General features: G+C 36.6%; 1 protein-coding gene across 1 annotated transcript; it reads right to left on the bottom strand.

The window, feature by feature from the left end:
- Nucleotides 1-8,315: 8,315 nt before the first annotated feature.
- LOC114373003 lies at nucleotides 8,316-9,467 on the bottom strand. Its single transcript, XM_028330564.1, has one exon. It carries the CDS (start codon nucleotides 9,465-9,467, stop codon nucleotides 8,316-8,318), a length of 1,152 nt encoding a protein of 383 aa, XP_028186365.1.
- Between the last annotated feature and the right edge of the window lie 10,777 nt (nucleotides 9,468-20,244).

Here is a 20,244-nt window from a genome sequence, read left to right as displayed (position 1 = left end):
AGTGTTTCCAATATTCTTTATTCCCCTTTAAACTTTTTCAACTTCTCGCCTCTATTTAGCCGAGGCAGCTTTGGCTGCGGGTGATGCTGTATGTTGCGTAGTGGTGACAACAGACAACCGAATGAAATTTTGGTTGTTGCTTTTTTTTTTTTTTTTTCCTTTTTTTTAAACCATGGTGTTACATAAAGTTGTTGGACAGACGTTAAATACTCCCAACTTATTTCCTACGGAATGATTAATTAGAATTGAAATCATCAACTATTTAATTAAAAAACACATTTCATTACTACTTGTGTCAATTATGTTACTTCGTTATCTTCATATTGGGGAATTTTTACTCGTTTTGGTTAGTACATGGATAATGAAGTTTATGATTCTTTTCTATTAAAAACTAGTTATAATTTCAATTGTAACCATGTATATAAGCACAAACTTATCCTCACCTGAAAAACAGTTTAATATCCCCCGCAAAATACATGAGAAATGATAAAAAAAAAAACTTTAAGGATATGTTTAATTTGATAAAATATAAGGGACACTATATTAAAAAAATATTTGTTTTCTGTTTATTTTAAAAAAAGTCACGTGACAACATAAAGTAACACACCACAACATCAATATATAAATTTTGTTACCCACTAAATTAAGGGACAATTTTTGTTTCCAGTATAAAAGATTGAAAATACAAAAAAATATCCACTACATCCTTTCTCTCTCCCCACTCTATTTTTTCTAACAAACATGTATAATTCAATTCCTCTTTCATACTGGATATATCACTGAAACAGTTGCAGCACCGCTTAAATAAAATTCACATAACGCCAAAATGCTAGCAATCTGAAAGAATAATAACTTGCATTTGCTTCCTTCCAAGACTTTTATAATTTAAATTATTTTATTAGAATCAATTCCCGAAAGGCCACTCATGTATACTGTTATTATATCATCAAATTTCGTGAATGAAATCAGCAAATTGCCGTAATTGACAATTATCTTCCTCTATTTTCAGTGGGCGTAATACAAGAAATAAGTGTTGAGGATGAGTCTATAATGGCGAGTTACACACATGAAGATGAAAATGATAACTGACTCGCCATTTTTTCAAGTAGATCTAGGTTTGTTCCTGCACTTGCAGTTCATAAGGGAGCGTAGTGTCCCAAACATCTACCTTAATAAATTTTATATTATTACTCTTGGTTTGTAATTTGTTTATCAAATAATGAATAAGATCAAAAGTTATCTTATGACATGAGTAATTGTTCTTCTTGTAATGTACCCTATCGAGTACACTTAGATGATTAAGTTTCGGTCTCAATTAATTAGTCTAGTAGTCGGTCTAAATAATTGAAATTTGTAGAAATATCTCAAGGCTGAATCTAGAAATATCAATTATGGTGGTTACAAAAATATATAAAAATAAAACATTTGTGTTTTTTTTTTTTATCAAAAAATGTGCATTTGTGTGACTAGTTTCAATAATATGTTTTTTGTCCTATAAAATTGGTGAAGTTCGTTTTTCATTCTGTAAAATTTTTCATTTGTTTTTCATCCCTGAAAAATTACAATGTGTTATTTTTTGGCTTGGAGTCAGGGTTGTCCGACTCCAAATCTATGTGTCTGGTGTTTGTCCCCATAAAATTGGACATGTGTAACTCTATGTTTCCTTCCCTTTCTCTTCTTTCACACTCGTTCTTCATTGGTTCGTGCTTCTTCCTTTAATCTTCACTTGTTCTTCTCCCACATCGTGCTCCTTCCTCCGATCTTGTCTCACCTTGACTTCCACTAGCTCACAACGGCGACGTCGTCGCTCTTCGACGCCACAACCACGGCTTTTGTCCCTTGGATCGATCCTTCCGCTATCTTGACTCCCTCCGATGCTTCCCTTTGTACATGTTTCTCGTGCTCCATTCTGAACCTCCTCTGCAAACACCCACCTCTGACATCACCACCAGCAGTTAAATCCACCCCGTAAACCATCATCTTCGTCCAGATGCAAACCCAAATCTGCCAAATTCGATTCCAATTACAAGCCCTTGTTTTGGGGTGTTTGGCCATGGGGTTGATTTTGCTGGGTCGATTATTCCTTTTGATTAAGGTGACCTCACTTTGATGAATTACAATGATTGCACGTGGATAGAGATTCCTGACTTCAATTACAAAATTGGCAAAATTCCTTTCTTTGTTTTAGAACATCCCACCGTTATAGAGTGGATTTCCTTCTCTACCTCTGATTTTTTTTCTATTTGGTATTTTTTATTTTTGTCAATTGTTTTGGTCTTGTTGATCATCCTTTTTCATAAGAGGTTCATGATTTTGTAGGTCTAAATGCATGCCTTGTATTGTAGCTCATAATTGATAATGAGTCCTTTTTTGTGTCACATAATGGGTTTATGCAAGTATGTTTTTGTTGTTGGACCTTGTGGCCTCAATAATCTTAAGAGGGATAGGCTTAGAATGCAGAAGAAGCAACAACAATCAATTTAACAATGTTCTTTAAACATGCAAGACACAATTGATTGCAACAAAACAAATAAGATAAGGGAGGAGAGAATGCAAACACAATTTTATACTGGTTCGGCCACTTCCCGTGCCTACATCCAGTACTCAAGCAACCCACTTGAAATTTCCACTATCTTTGTAAAATCCATTACAAAGTCTGAACCACACAGGGACAACCCATCCCTTGTGTTCAGGAATCCTTTACAACAAGAGACTCACAGTCTCTTAACCAATCTCATTGAATAAAAAGAATGGAAGAAAAAATTCTCTCTTCAAGAGAAGAATATTACAATAAAGATCATGTAGGAATCCTTATAGATTTTGCAAGTGTTTGGCCAAGGATTTCTTTTGAGAGAACATTTGACAATGAAGTTCTTTTGGAATCTCTCTCTTTGTCTTTTGAGAGGATAAGACATTTTTGCCAAGCAAAACTCTCTCTTCAATTTTGTCCCAAGTCACACATATATATAGGCCTTTGATGGCCATTCAAAATCCAAATGATAAGATGTGACTGTTGGCGATATTCCTTGAAAATCCTCTCTGGTAATCGATTACAGAATTAGTGTAATTGATTACACAGTTGTTTTTCTTGAACAGATGTGACCCTTCATTTAAAATTTGAATTCCCAACGTTCAGAGTCTCTGATAATCGATTACATATGATGTGTAATCGATTCACACTTTCAAACCATTGGTAATCGATTACATGTATTGGTAATCGATTACATGTGCCTTGAATGACTTGAAACCTTTCATTGTGAGGTAAGGCTTGATCTTGAAGAAATCTTGAATCAAGGCTTTGTTTGTTGAAACAATCTTGTATTAATCTTGAAGCAAAATGAGCCTTGTTTGATTCTTCTTTTGACATCATCAAAATCATGTATACATACATTCACATTCTCCCCCTTTTTGATGATGACAAACATGTGATTTCTTCTCAACACCATCAAAGCTTGCATGATTTACATTCTCCTCCCTTCTCAAGCAAATTCTTAATTCTTCTTGACATCATCAAAATCTTCATGATTTACATTCTCCCCCTTTTTGATGATGACAACCACCTGTAGGTTAGGAGCAACAACAAAGAAAAAATATCTATTTGCATATAGTTTACTCCCCCTTGGTTTCGCAATGATTGCTTATATGAGGCAGATGAAGATTTCATATTTTTCATATGTAAAAAAATTGTCTCATAAAGAATAGATAATTTTTCTTACTATTTTATCTTTTATCTTTCTCTCCCCCTTTGTCAACATCAAAAACAAATCATGAATAGGGAGGAGAAAGATGTTACCACTTGTTAATTACATACATATATTTTATCTTTTATCTTGTTGATTGCAATGTATGAGAATCAAGTGATACCGAAAGGCATTAAAACATTCAATATTAATCAAGCAAAAACAAGTACAATAACACATCAATCAAACACAATCAAATACAATCAATCATCAAACATTTCAAATCAAATTAATTAAATTTACAATCAACTAACTATGCACAATAATTTCTATTAAAAAAATTTCAAATTTCAAATTTCAAATTACAAATTTCAATTTTCAAATTTCAAATTTTAAATTTTAAATTTTAAATTTTTAAATTTTAAATTTTCAAATTCCAACTTCCAATTTCCAACTTCAACTTCCAGAAACTTTCATTTCCAACTTCCAACTTCCAGTAACTTCCACTTCCAACTTCCAACTTCCATTTTTAACTTTCAACTTCCAATAACTTCTACTTCCAACTTCCAAAATTTTAATTTCAAATTTCAATTTGCAATTTTCAATTTTCACATTTAACTTTTCAAATTTCAATTTTCAAATTCAAATTTCAAATTTCAAATTCAAAATTTCCTTTTCTAAATTTGAAATAGTTTTCTTAAAATATCAAATTAATTTGAAAAGTTTAATAATTCTTTAAAAACAATCAAAAACTCAATCAGGAACAAACATCAAAGACAATAATCAAATACAATCAAACACACAATCAAAAGCAATCATCAAAACACAATCAAAAACAATTATCAAAATAATCACAAAACTCAATCAAAAAAACAATCATCAAACACAATTAATCAAATATAAAATATAATCAATCAATCAAACTAACAAACATTGAATATCAATCAAGCAAAAACAAACACATCAATAAAAAATACAATCAATCAATCATCAAACACAATCAATCAAATTTAATCACAGTCATCAAGAACAATCTAAACTCAAGTAGCAAACAAGCATCAAAAGTAATTAATCAAAGACAAGTGACCTATTGGTATCATTTGATATCACTTGTTGGACTTGTTGATCAAGTGGCCTTTTTTCGTTGTCTCCATAGATCGCATATTTTTTTTTGGAAAAGAAGAATATATTCATTACCAAAAAAACAGATCAACACAATGCGACCCCCACGGATCCAGCAGATCAAAAACCCAAGCAGACAAAAGAACAAAACAAACACCACCTAAGGGATCATAAGCCTACCCAAATGATTCCTAAGCTTAGGATTCAACCAACATCTGTGAACAATGGTGTCGGTGATTCTAGTGCCTACATTACTACTAGTAGTATCCAGACCAAAACACTTGTTGTTTCTGAACATCCAGGTTTCATAAACCGCTTCCGTGAACGCACATTTTATGATCTTCGCTTTGCTCCCCTTACTCTTGCACTTCTTAATAATCCAATCCAACTCCTCATTCCAACCACCCGGAGAATGTGGAACCTCTAGCCATTTAAGGGTGTGTTTCCAAAATTGACTCAACACATTACATTGGAAGAAAATATGTTGAATGGTCTCTTTTTCTTTACAGTAACAGCAAGTATCATCATTGAGCATTCCAAATCGCATTAATCTATCTTTAGTTGCCATTCTCTCATGACAAGCCATCCAAAGGATAAAGCGGGCTCTCGGACAGGCCATGTTACCTTTGAATAAGTATCTCCATTTAACCTCTTGGAACTGATGAATTAGAGACTTGTACATTCTGCCTGTTTGATAATTTTGTCCCTGCAACATACTTTGCCAAATTGGATTGATACACACTTCTTGTCTTTGAGATAAAACTGCTTTCAAAATCCAGGAAGTGTTAGTCTTCATAGGGACATTCATGATACTCCATTTCTTTAAGAAATAACAGTGAACCCATTTTATCCACAAACTATCGGTTTTACCATTTAGATTCCACAATAACTTGATGAGATTAGCTTTGTTCCATTCCTCAATAGAAATAATATTCAGACCTCCTTGCTTCGTCGGTGTACAGACTCGCTTCCAAGATATGGGGGATTTACGCGTAAGCTTATCTCCACCCGACCACAGGAACGAGCGACATATTGCATTAATCCTCTTGATAACTTCCTTGGGTAGCGGTATGCATTGCAGCCAGAAATTCGAAACTGCAAAAAGAACACTGTTAATCAATTGCGCCCTGCCCGCAAAACTCAGAAGCCGCGCATTCCAATGTTTGATTCTCGCCGTAATTTTATCCGCTATGAGCAGGCAATGCGCAACAGAAAGCCTTTTGTTTGATAAAGGGATGCCCAGATAACGAAATGGAATGGTGCCTTCATTGTAGTTCACATTGGCCTGAATCTCTTTCTTCACCTCATCCGCAACATTTCCAAAATAAATGTTACATTTGGATGGGTTAACCCTTAAACCAGTGGCTGCTGAGAAATCATTAAAAGCATTCATCGCCAATCTTACAGACATGGGATCTCCTCTTGTAAACATAAGCAGATCGTCGGCAAAGCTAAGGTTGATTATGGCTAACTTTTCGCACTTCGGATGAAAATTGAAGTTCGGAACCTGCTTCAACTTCTGCAGAACACGGTAGAGATATTCCATAACGATCACAAAGAGCAAGGGGGAAAGGGGGTCCCCTTGCCTGAGCCCTCTCTTAGCTTGCACAATATTAGAAAGCGCACCATTCACTTGGTATCTATACGACACAGTAGTCACCGTAATCATAATCCACTTAATGAACATGTGAGGGATGCTTAATTCATTTAAAATGGCTTCTAACGCCGACCATTCCACGGAGTCGTACGCTTTTTGTAAGTCCATTTGGAGCATGCATCTCGGAGTTCCTCCCTTGGTGTTGTAACCTTTGATCAGCTCATAAGCCAACAATATATGGTCATGAATATGCTGACCCGGTATAAACGCTGCTTGACTCTGATGCAGAACTGAGCTCAACACTTTCCCCAGCCGCGTAGACATTATCCTCGATATGATTTTGTAAACAACAGTACAGCAAGAGATGGGGCGAAAATCTTTCACCATATTGGCATTGTCCGATTTAGGAATTAGAGTGATTAAGGAACAATTAACTGCTTTGTAGATTAGACATTCCTCAAAAAATTCCTTCACCGCCGAAATGACGTCAACCTTCGTTATGTTCCATGTCGCTTTGAAATATTTCGCATTGTACCCATCTATCCCCGGTGCAGAAATATCACTTATGCCTTTGAGACTGTTAACAATTTCTTCTTCAGTTATAGGCGCTGTCAAAGAGGCCCTTTGATCACTAGTCAGTTGCTTGCCTTGCCTCATAGCTACAAGATCAATACTATTTAACTGACAGCTCCTCGTGCCAACTAGCTTCCTGTAAAAATTAACAATCTCATCTTCTATTTTCTCCTGCTCAAAAATCGTATCACCATTCTCAGTAACAAGCGATAGAATTTGAGTTTTCCTACTTTTCGATTTTAAAGACGCATGAAAATAAGCATTGTTCCCGTCTCCTAGTTTAAGCCACTCAACTTTCGATTTCTGCTTGAGAAGCTGCTCCTCAAGGTTGCTCAGATTCAGAACTTGTATCGGGCATCTTTTCACATTCTCAATAACCTGCATATTAAAACGATCCGTTAGAAGCTCCTGCTGCACAACATTGAGTTGATCTCTGGCTTTGATCAGCTCTCTTGAAATGCCTTGGAAGGTTCTGCTCAAGGACTTGACAACGGGTTGGAGTCGTTTAAGCTTTTTCCAAAGTCTGCACATAGTAGTAGCGCCCGTAATAGGATTATTCCAGTTATCTCTCACAGATTCTTGAAAACCTAAGACATTAGTGACCACATTTTGGAACTTGAAGGGAGTTCTACTGGGACGTCTGTCTTCCTGTTTGCGCAAGCAGAGGAGGGAATGGTCTGACACCCCAGAATTCATAATTTGAAGATTGAAGTCTACGTGCTGCTGCAGCCAGCTTAAGTTGCCAAGGACATGGTCTATACGAGAGTATATCACACCATTAGCTTGGTTATTTGTCCAAGTATAATAGCCCCCACTACTATCTTTTTCATGAAGATCCGTTACTTCAAGCATTTTCTCCAAATCCCTGTATTCATTTTCTATGACCATGTTTCCCCCTATTCTATCTTGAGCATGAAGTACGATGTTAAAATCCCCCATGAGAGCCCAAGGACCTGAGACACTGGCATGCAGACCCTCTATATCATGCCACAGATTTTTCCTTTGCTCCAAGGTGTTCATTGCATAAATTGCAGTCAGATACATATACATGTCTCCATTCAAATGGGTAACACAACAATGCAAAAACTGGGAAGAGCTTTTGACCACCTGCAGATTGAATTTGGCCTCTTTCCACATCACCCAAATTCGCCCATTATTATGGTCTGCATAATTATCCTTAAAAGACCACATACGCCTAAACTTATTCCTAACTTCCGCAGCTTTGTGCGGTTTAACACGAGTTTCAACTAAGATAACAATATCAGGGTGAATTCTATTGAGGCGGGAGCTAACCTCATTACACTTACCTGAATTATTTATCCCCCTTACATTCCATGAAATAATCATGTTCCCGTGTTGAGAATGTCTTCAAGACCCCCAATCTTGAAAACATCAAAACCATTTTGACACCTAACTTCATGGATAGTTTCTTCCATTTTTCCTTTATTCCTACTGCTGCTTTTAACATTTGTCCAAGATGATGATTCTGGTTCACCGGGGTTATTCCTGGCTCTCTCTACCGTCTTTTGTTTGGCATTCTTGACTATCACTTCAGATTTTGGTTTCTCACGCCATTGTTTATTAGGTTTCTCCTTGCACTGATGTCCGGCCTTCTGACACAGTTCACAGAACTTAGGCTTCCATTCGAACTCAACTGGCTGTGTGATTTTGTTCCCTTCCTTGTCTCTTATCGTGATATTCTCCCTTTGCTTTTGTGTTACATCTATCTCTACCAAGATTCGGGCGTATGAAACTCGCAATTTGTTTGCCGTACATTCGTCTGTAAATAGAGGGTTACCAAGAGCACTCCCAATTTTTCCAAGACTTTTGGTACCCCATAGATATAGAGGAAGATTGGGAAGTTTCACCCAAACCGGCAATGTGCGCAGCATATCTCTTTTGAAATCAAACTCAGGGTTCCAGTCTTTTAGCACCATTGGCATATTCTGAATGGTATAAGGGCCCTTCATCAAGACCATGTCCTTATCTTTGTGCGTTTGAAATTTCAACATAAAATACCCATCTTCATGATAGTACATCTCTGGCAGTTGAACAAAACTCCAAAACTTCATCATATACTGTTTAACCGCGTTCATGCTCAACTCCCTACCCAAAACATACATTATCAAAGTCGTTTCCCAGTATTTGAGCTCAGATAGGATGTCTTCTTCTTCAATCTCCACTTCTATTTCACCTTCCACTACCTTCGGGGCAAAATACTCAATGGCAGCTCCATTGGACGGGATTCTGTTTCCACTGATTACATCTACCCATAATTTCTTCGGTTCCTCAACAATCTTCTGATTTACCACCGGATCATCCTCAATAACATCTAGGGTTGGGATTTTTTCCTCTTCCACCGTCGCATTCGATTCAACTTCATGCTCAATCGTTGGGCTTCTCTCTGAATCATTTGTTCTTCCACTCTGCTTCAAAACATTCGCAAGCATCGGAGACGGAACCTTCTTCTTTGGACGCCCTCTCCCGCGAGCCATTTCATACACGAGATTCTAATAAAATGATGATAGATCGCATATTTACTTTTCTTGAGATTCACTTTTTCTTGGGGAGAAATATGGCCTTTGTTTGTTGTCTTCATAAATCACATATCCACTTTATTTTGGGGAGAAATATGAATAAACTTTGATGCATGCCATGGGTTTGGAGAAATTGCTATCAATGTATCGATTTTTCTCTTCTCTGTTTTCATAGTCTTTCATCATGATACCCAGACTTATGATTTTCTACTCTGAATCACTTGAATAATTTATGACATTATCTTCCCAAGTGATGTATCCTTTCTTTTCTTTCTTCTCTTTGAAATTCATCTTGTCGGATTTTTCCATTCTTCTTTTAAACACAGGACAATTGAATCTCATGTGCCCAAGTTGATCGCACTTAGCATTTTGGGGCTAAAGAGGAATCTTCTTCTTTCTTCTTTCATCATCGTCTTCTTTCTTCTCTAGTTTTTTTTATATAGTTGCATTTCTCTCTACCATTGTAGGAATAAAGAAATCAACTTCAATGGCTTCCCATATATTTAAATCTATGGTTTCAATAAGGATCTGCATTCGAGTTTTCCAATAGTGATAACCCTCACCATTGAGCATAAGATATATGAGACCATATCTATTCTTGAAGTTTCTAAACTTTATACAAGAATCCTGCTCTGATACCACTTGTTGGACCTTGTGGCCTCAATAATCTTAAGAGGGATAGGCTTAGAATGCAGAAGAAGCAACAACAATCAATTTAACAATGTTCTTTAAACATGCAAGACACAATTGATTGCAACAAAACAAATAAGATAAGGGAAGAGAGAATGCAAACACAATTTTATACCGGTTCGGCCACTTCCCGTGCCTACATCCAGTACTCAAGCAACCCACTTGAGATTTCCACTATCTTTGTAAAATCCATTACAAAGTCTGAACACACAGGGACAACCCATCCCTTGTGTTCAGGAATCCTTTACAACAAGAGACTCACAGTCTCTTAACCAATCTCATTGAATAAGAAGAATGGAAGAAAAATTCTCTCTTCAAGATAAGAATATTACAATAAAGATCATGTAGGAATCCTTATAGATTTTGCAAGTGTTTGGCCAAGGATTTCTTTTGAGAGAGCATTTGACAATGAAGTTCTTTTGGAATCTCTCTCATTGTCTTTTGAGAGGATAAGACATTTTTGCCAAGCAAAACTCTCTCTTCAATTTTGTCCCAAGTCACACATATATATAGGCCTTTGATGGCCATTCAAAATCCAAATGATAAGATGTGACTGTTGGCGATATTCCTTGAAAATCCTCTCTGGTAATCGATTACAGAATTAGTGTAATCGATTACAAAGTTGTTTTTCTTGAACAGTTGTGACCCTTCATTTAAAATTTGAATTCCCAACGTTCAGAGTCTCTGATAATCGATTACATATGATGTGTAATCGATTACACACTTTCAAACCATTGGTAATCGATTACATGTATTGGCAATCGATTACATGTGCCTTGAATGACTTGAAACCTTTCATTGTGAGGCAAGGCTTGATCTTGAAGAAATCTTGAATCAAGGCTTTGTTTGTTGAAGCAATCTTGTATTAATCTTGAAGCAAAATGAGCCTTGTTTGATTCTTCTTTTGACATCATCAAAATCATGTATACATACATTCACATTTGTTTGTAGGTTTAAGACCTTAGATTTGCTAGTTAGTTATATTTTGAGGTACAAATTTTTTCAAGAGTTACTATTAATTAGAAAAACAGAGAAAAAAATGAATGTAGTATTAAATTTTCACAATTCCCAAAATAATTTAGATCTTTTCTTCTGCAAAGTTAGGGCATTGCATAAGGTTTGGCAGTGGCCATGGATGCCACAACCAACATCCAATAGAACACCAACTATATCGTATGCCCCATGGACTTGGTCGATACTTGGATTGTGGTTGCCCTCAACTCCCTACGATCACGTATAACACGTAGAGGAACAATTACTCAACGTGGCTCCTCGAAATATGTCACCTCCCCAAGATTGGACGCGTATATAGACATCGAGAAAAAACTACGAGGTATGTTTTTATCATTCCATACACAGAGACTTAAACACCCCAGTCTCAGTTGACGTGATTGTTAGAGTCCCTTTTGTAGGTACCTCACCCCACACCAAGATAAAAGATCGGAGATTCCACTGGGATGAGAAGCGAAGGAGGACAACCCAACAACTCATCTAAAACTCTCTTGGGACTCAGCCGGAACATTTGATGCCACCGCAGGGCCAAGGAAATTATTTCCTTCATCCATAATATGGTAGCAACAAGGAGAGGTGACCCCAATTCGTCTATGCAATCCACAAGGACAGAGACATCCATAATGATGCAATTCACTTTCACCCTTTTATCGATGGGATCGTGGACACACCTCTACCCATAACCTGGAAGCCATTGCACATTGAAAGATACAATGGTACATCAAATCCGAACGAGCACCTGGATGCACTTACCACTAAGGTAAACTTGTATTCCAACGACAATGCTATGTTATGCAAAGTTTTCCCGACCTCCCTCAAGGTATCAACATTAACATGGTACAAGCACTTACCCCCACGATCCATCGATTCATTCATAGCCTTAGGCCAACATTTTGGAGCGCAATATGCAATCATCTGTCCTCATCACACAACATCCGTAGCTTTGGCCAATCAACGCCAGGCTAATGATGAACCATTGAGATCGTTCATGGAACGGTATGCAACCGTTTTTGTCAAAATTAGAGACCTCGACCCGATATCGCACTTCATTCCATGATCACAGCACTGAAGCTAGGGTCGTTCGTCGACAGCTTCTGTCGGAAGCAACCCAAGCATTTGGATAAACTCCGAGCAAGAACGACATAATACATCCAGAAGGAGGAATTATCCACTTTCCACAACCAAATATGTTTCGGGGAGCAAAAAAAAAGGACCAAAGCAAAGACAAGATCAAGCCTATTCAAGACAAATCCTTCAAAAAATTTGGCAGCCTACCGAAGTACAACCACTACACACTGTTGAACATCAATCGAGCATATGAACAAAAAGCAAGAAAAAATAGAAGCCAAATCAGACCAGGTCAGCACCTCAGTGGTCAAGGAAGGAGGGAGACACGAAGTTATTAACACTATCGCCAGCGATTTTGCTAGCAGAGGAAGCACCAAGTCAGCTTGGAAAAGACACTTGTGTGCCATCAAAGCGTAAAGCATATTACACGTGCTAAAAGATCAATCCCTCCAATAATGTTCATAGATGCCAACTTCGCGGGAGTCGATTCCAAGCAAGACAACCCAATGGTGATTACGGTTGGAATCACCAATTTGGACGTCAAAAAAGTCCTGATAGACGGATGCAAATGGCCGATATATTTTTCCTGTCCACTTTTCAAAGGTTAGACATCTCTCAAAAAGTAATACCTCATCCATAACCCTTAATTGGTTTTGTAAAGGGACAAGTCCAGACCCATGGTGTTGTAGAGCTTAAAACCACCTTTGGAATGGGAGAGTTGTCAAGCACACCACTCATCTAATACGTCCTCATCAACACCGAAACTTCCTACAATGTCCTAACCAGAACAACGTCAATGAATGCTCAAGGCGACATCATCTCAACGCTGCATCTCATGATGAAGTTCCCTAATCTTGCGATATTGTCACTATCAAAGCATATCAAATGGAAGCCCACAAATGTTATGCCAAAAGCTTACTAGTCAAACCATACACCCTCACCTCTTAGGAACACACCAGAGCAGTAGACATCAACCACGTCGAAGAAGCCGACTCGAGAAGAGATAAAGAGGACATAGGAGTTATGTCGAGCTAGGTCAACTTTAACCCGAGACGAGATGAAGAGGATGAAAGGCCTATGCCAATTGAGGAACTACGATCGTTCTGACTTGGAAAAGAACCTCACCAATACACCAAGATAGCTGAGAAACTTGACAAACACCTTCAAAAGAAGATCAAAGAGGTGTTAAAGTAGAATGCCAACCTGTTTGCTTGGAGTGCAGCTGACATGCTTAACATAGATCCTAATTTCATTTGCCACAAAATTTTTGTTTTCTATGAAGCAAAACGAGTAGCACATAGCTATGAAGGAAGAATTTGAGAAATTGATTAGTGCTGGCTTCATTAGAGAAGTCACGTATTCAACATGGTTGTCACATGTTGTGATGGTCTAAAAATCCAATGAAAAGTGGAGAATGTGTGTTGACTACACCAACCTTAACAAAGCTTGCCCGAAGGACAGATACCCGCTCCGTAACATCGACTGGCTTGTCGATGGCGCCTATGGATACAAAATTCTTAGTTTCCTCGACTAATACTCAAGTTACAATTAGATCAAGATGAACCCACCAGCGAAAGTAAGATTGCATTCATCCCCAAAGATGCAAATTTCTGCTACAAAGTCATGTTTTTTGGTTTGAAGAACACTGGTGCCACGTACCAGAAATTAATGGACAAGGTCTTCAAAGATCTAATGGGGAAGAATACCGAAGTGTATGTTGATGATATGTTGGCGAAGTCATCCAAACCTAGAAGACCGAGTAAATGCTTTAGCTCATCTTGCAAGCACAAAGAGACCAGGTCAGCACCGAACATTCATCCAGGAGACCCTCACCTACCTAACCACCGACGTCACAGAAGTATGCTCAAGTCAAATTGCACCCAATGGTTGGAAATCTCCAATATGGGCTTACTTAGTCAACAAAGCCTTACCGCAGGAAGAAGTGGAAGCCAAAAAGATAAAACTCCAAGCTTCACTCTATGTTGTTATCAACAATGAAATGTTGTCAATGAGAACCACACAGAGTATGTCCTGGACGAGGTGCATAGGGGAATTTTTTGGAATGTACACTAGAGGCCGCAACATGCAACGAGAGTTATATAAGCCAAAAGCCAAATCAAGTTCCTCCTCTTCATTGTGGACTACTTCATCAAGTGGATTGAAGAAAAACCACTGGTAAAAATCACAGCCCAAAAAGTGTAAAAGTTCACATGGAAGAACATCTTATGTAGATATGAGTTGCCTCAAGCCATTGTGATGGACAACGAAATACAATTCACTAAAAAAGGCTACGGAGAGTTTCTCAAGCAGCTCGACATTAGCAATTTGGCATCCTTGGTAGAACATCCCCAAACCAATGGGCAAGCAGAAGTCACAAACAAAGTCATTCTCGTCGAGTTACACAAAAGACTGTCTAAGGTTCCCAAGGGGTTGTGGGTAGACAAGCTCCCAAGCATGCTTTGGGGGTACCATTGTACTCCTCAATCCACTACACAGGACACACCATCAAGACTAACCTATGGTACTAAAGCTATGGTACCTGTAGAGATCGATGAACCCTCACTGCGAAGAAGAACATTTAACACGGTCAATAACTCAAAATCACTAGTAGTAGAACGGGACTTGGCTGAGGAAGTGCGAAGCGAAGTAAGAACTTATGAAGAAGCATGTAAAAGAAAAATGACTCAAAAATACAACTCCAAGCTCAAGAAACAAGGCTTCAAGGATAACAATCTGGTTTGGAGGTTAAAAGGAAATGCCAGGAAAGACAACTCAGAAGGCAAACTCGTGCCAAGCTAGGAAGGCTCGTTGAGTTACAAAATCTCTACAGAACAACTCTTACAGGCTTGAAGACATGGCGGGAAGGGTCGTCCCTAGGACTTGGAACGCAACTCACTAAAGGCCTTACTATAGTTAAAATTGGGTAGTGTACTCTTTTTCCTAATTTAGTATTTTTTTTCCCACTTGTAAAAGAATAAGGTTTTTGATGAAAAGTTTTTAATGAGGCATACCCTAGTATCCATGTAAAAGGATGGTCCCTTTAATACTAAATTGTCAATGAAGTCCTTTCACACCGCCCAATTTACATACTTGTTCATTTATTCTATTATCCAGTAGTCCATTTAATAGTTGAACCATAAAGTTAATTAAGGAGGTCAGATTCGAACCTCAACTTTTTAAGCAACCGAGATGTCGGATCTGAACCTCGGCCTTTTCAAGCAACCAAGAGGTTGGATCCAAACCTTGGCTTTTTCAAGCAATTCTCATGAAGTCAGATCCGAATTCTGTGTATAAAGGAAAATGATAAAGGTCAAATCCGAAAATTAAAACAATAAACCAAGACAAAATATAGATATATATATAAAACATTCCTCTACCATTTCATTCAGTTTCGTTCTTATAACTTTTAAACAAATAAATTTGTACAAAAAAAATTAGAATCTAAGACCTTAAAGCCAATTACTTTGACACAACCTTTTCTTTTTTCTTTTTCTTCCTCGGACTCAAAGCAAAGTTGCGACTCTTTGACGCTTTTTCTATCCATAACATCGCAATTCACATCAAGTTGTGCGGAGTCGAAGGAAGAGAACAATACCTTAAATTAACATTGAGCCTTTTTGAAGCCCTTTCGGTGATGTAAGGCAATCAATCTTTTGGCCTCGTCCAACTCAACCATCAAAGCAGACTTAACCTTTTTCTTTTTTTGTAACTCGTTCTCCATTTTTGTAAGCATCTTCATCAAATCAAAAATCTCATTTTTTGTAGTTCTCATGTCCTCCTTGACCATCTTCTTCTCTGAGGTTAACTCCCTCATCTTCATGCATATGTCCTTCACTTGTTGCTCTAAGTCAGCAACTCGACCATTCAAAGCCTTGTTCTCCTCAGACTTACTGGACAAGTAGACAACATGGTTATCGAGGTCCTTTATCAATTTCCTCATTGTTTCCCTACTCTTAGCCAACTCCATGCCAAGTTGTTTAGTCTTACTAACCTCAACCCTCAAATCCTTTAGTTGTGCAGCCATCGCCTTAGTCTTCTCATTAGATTTTGACACCGTCTCTTTCCAATGGTGAACAACAAGAGATTGGTCAAGAAAGATCTTGATAGCATCCAACCTCTTCATCAGCCCCACATAGTCCATCATGTCACGATCAGCTTGACTCAAAAAAGCAGACGATTGGATGAACTATGGGCCTATCGAGTTGGTGTTACGGAGCAATATAATGTTAGAAGCCACGAAAGCATGATCCTGTCGATGTAGCTTGCCTTCATGATAATGCAACGCGACTTTGTTCATATGCAGCGCACTGATACTTAGATTATCCTCGAAAACCATAGAAGTCTATTTTTGAACAACCTCCTCCTTTTTCTCCTTCTCGGTAGCAACCGACTTCTTAGCAGTTTCCACTTCTTTCCCTTCTCCGACTCTTTCTCTCTTTTTTCTTTGCCCAACTTTTCAGTTGATCCCTCACCCCCATTGTTATCTTTTACTCTTTTGTCCTAAACCTCTAGCAAATCCACACAGATGATCTCCACATTGGCGTTGCCGACCTCAACTTGCCTCTCCACAGAACCTGCAACATTTTTCCCAACATTGCATTTGGAGGAATCCTTATCCTATTTACTCCTTTTTGTCTTCCCAAGGGTTGTCGCACAGTTAACCACGTAGATTGAGACACATGTCACTTAACTTTAATATTTTGAAAATGCTCGATGTCTAAACAAGAAAAAAGCATGTGACAAATGTGCCCATTTATTTCAATTCGGTCTAAACTGATGTGGCACATTTACCTATTGTTATACAACTCGACCACATTCGTTACATGAGCCCTAGACTTATATGTTACCAAACACCACATGAACCTAGTATAAGGTCAGAAGGCTGAAAATCTCAGCGTGGTCAAAGACAACACTTATAAAACTTTATCATTCATAATGAATTCAAAGCTTAGGGGGCTTATGTACCGTGTGACCCACGAACTCAGCCGATACTTGGATTGTGGTAGCCCTCAACTCCTCACGATCACGTATGACACATAGAGGAGCAATTGGTTAATGTGGCTCCTCGAAATACATAACCTCCCTAAGATTAGACACATATATAGACCCTGTGGAAAAGTTACCAGGTATATTTTTATCATTCCATACATAAAGACTTAAACACCTCGAGCTCAATTGACTTGACCATTGAAGTCCCTTTTGCAGGTACCTCACCTCACACCAAGATTGAAGATCAAAGATTTTGCTAGGATGAGAGGCGAAGGAGGACAACCCAACAACTCATCTAGAACTTACCTGAAACTCAACTGGAACACCAACTATCCAATACAATAACATTTCAGCTTTGCTCGAGTATGCATGAGGGGTTTAAAAGGTTTAAAAGATTGTGTGGAAAGATCCATTCTGGTGTTTTATTTTGTTTTTCTTTTTGCAATTTTGTGGCAGTTTATAATTGCCAAAAATTATGTTGTTATTTTTTATGTAATTTGTGCCGATTTTTAACTCTAAAAATTATATTTTAAAACTTAATTTTATAAAAAAAAAATACCACGTAGGTTTGGAGTCATCCAAATCTAGTTTCACACCAAAAAGTAGTATATTTTAATTTTACAAGAATAAAAAATTGACAAAAACATATATAGAGATACAAAAACCAACTTTACCAATTTTATAGGGACAACAATCATATTTTATTTTAGCCTTCAATAAATTAGAAAAACAGTTTCATTATTTAAACACCAAATAATTAGTATTGTATCCGACACTTTAGATATCAAACCAACAAGTATCATGCTTGCATTTGATGCATTTAATGACAAAGCTTTTATAAATAAATGTCAAATGCGTTTTCTTTTAAACCGTTTATGGAAGGAGTTTTTGTAATACAACGTTTTCTATATGAAGATTCTGATAATGACTTCATTATTTTTCAAATATATACTAATAATATTTTCCAAATAAACAAATATTGATTGTATTATATTTAATGCCCCTATTAAAAGTTAAAGACTTTTTCTAAAATAATGTAGGGTGCATTGATGATGCGTATTGTAATACTCTTACTTTTAGTTACTAAATTATTTATTTAATTACTTTGTATTTTATTTTAGAGAACTCTGAACCTCATGAAAATTTTAAAATTATGATCCTCACCCTTACATTCATATTAGGAAGTCCCATCAAATTTAGATGCTTAATATTTTTTTTTGTTGATGCACATGAAGGGATAGAATTAGGGGTGAAAATTATAATAATTTTGGTCTTAACATTTTGGAAATGAAAGGCTCCTTAGTTTTGGGAATTGAGAAGCCAAATTGAATGATTAATAATGGGTAATAATGGCCACTAATGGGTTGTAATAGCTACTAAATGCATTCTTGATGGTAGAATGCCTATATATAGTACATATATTTGGTCCTAGAGCTTTCTCTTCCAATTCATCTGATACACCATCTAGAGAGAGAGCTTGAAAGAACCAAAACAAGACAACTCTTTCATGGCAATGGCTGGAGGTATAATTTGATTTTTGTTTTTCCGCATTTTGTTAATAACCTGTGTTTCTTTTTATAATTTGTAACATCACAGGTTGAAAAGTTTAGTCTAACATTTGGTATCAGAGCCTCTGCCTTGTCCATTTTTGGTTTTCAGTATTTTTTCGATTTAAATTCGTTTATGGTATGAAGGGCCTTGTTTGTTACAAATAAGATTAGAAATCTTTATTTTGTTCGATTTCCTTGGTATAAGCAGACCACCAAATCAATAAAGATTTTATAATATGTAATTGTTTTTCATATCTTATATCCTTATTCTGCTTTACAATTTATGGAATTTTGATTTAATTTATGCATGAATATATTATGGAAAAATTTTATTCTATGCATATATATATATATATATATATATATATATATATATATATATATATATATATGAAATCAAATGCATAATATTATGTTTCAATTATGAAATTATATGAGAATCTTATTCATAATTATATTATATCTTGATTTTGAAATGCATAATATGATTTATTGTCATATAATTAAGTTTTATGTCTAAGTGATCTTTATAATTTTGATTAATTATGGATTAGCCACAACATCTATATTTTGATTAAAATTATATATTAAGTTGGTTAAAGATCATATAAGGAATTAGACATAATATTGTAATTAATTATACTTATATAATGAATTTTATCCCACAGGATTTTTTATTATATTTGTATAATTAATTGGGATAAAATGACATTATTTTTCATGGTTTACCCACAGACATCATGAGGTATGTATAATTTGTCGATTTTACCATAAAGTAAATATTTACGATAGAAATTAAATTATTTTCATGTTGTACCCGTAAAGCATGAATTTGAGCATGTAATTTGGTTATTCTATCATAAGGTTTAATTGTTTCTTATTGAATTAAAAATTTAGCCCACAAGCAATTTTTATGTCACAAGATTCAATTTTATGGTATGTTTACATTGATAAAAGATACAATTAAGATTAGTATGCCTCAAATTTTGACATAAGCCTTTGAATTTTGCAGCTTTCCAAACTATTAGTTTTTCTTATATTCAATGTGATGTTCCTGAACTCAAAGGAGATAATTATAAGATATGGAAGGAGAGAATTCTTCTACAATTGGGGTGGATGGACATAAACTATGCTATAAGGAAAGGCGAATCACCTGCAATCACTGATGAAAGTAGCCCAACTGATGTTGCGCTATATGAGCGGTGAAAGCGATCCAATCGACTCAGCGTGATGTTCATTAAGACCAAAATCTCGACTGGGATACGTGGTTCTGTTGACCAGCATGAAAAGATCTGAGACTTGCTTAAGGCCATTGATGACCAGTTCATCACTTTAGATAAGACTTAAGCAAGCAACCTGATCATAAAGTTCTCCTCTCTTCGGCTCACCAGTGTGAAAGGTGTGCATGAGTACATAATGAAAATGTG

Source organism: Glycine soja, chromosome 11 (genome assembly GCF_004193775.1).
Source record: "Glycine soja cultivar W05 chromosome 11, ASM419377v2, whole genome shotgun sequence".
In the NCBI taxonomy this organism is placed as follows: domain Eukaryota; kingdom Viridiplantae; phylum Streptophyta; class Magnoliopsida; order Fabales; family Fabaceae; genus Glycine; species Glycine soja.
Note: the sequence above shows the minus strand (reverse complement) of the source record. Positions and strands in the feature narration are given on the sequence as shown.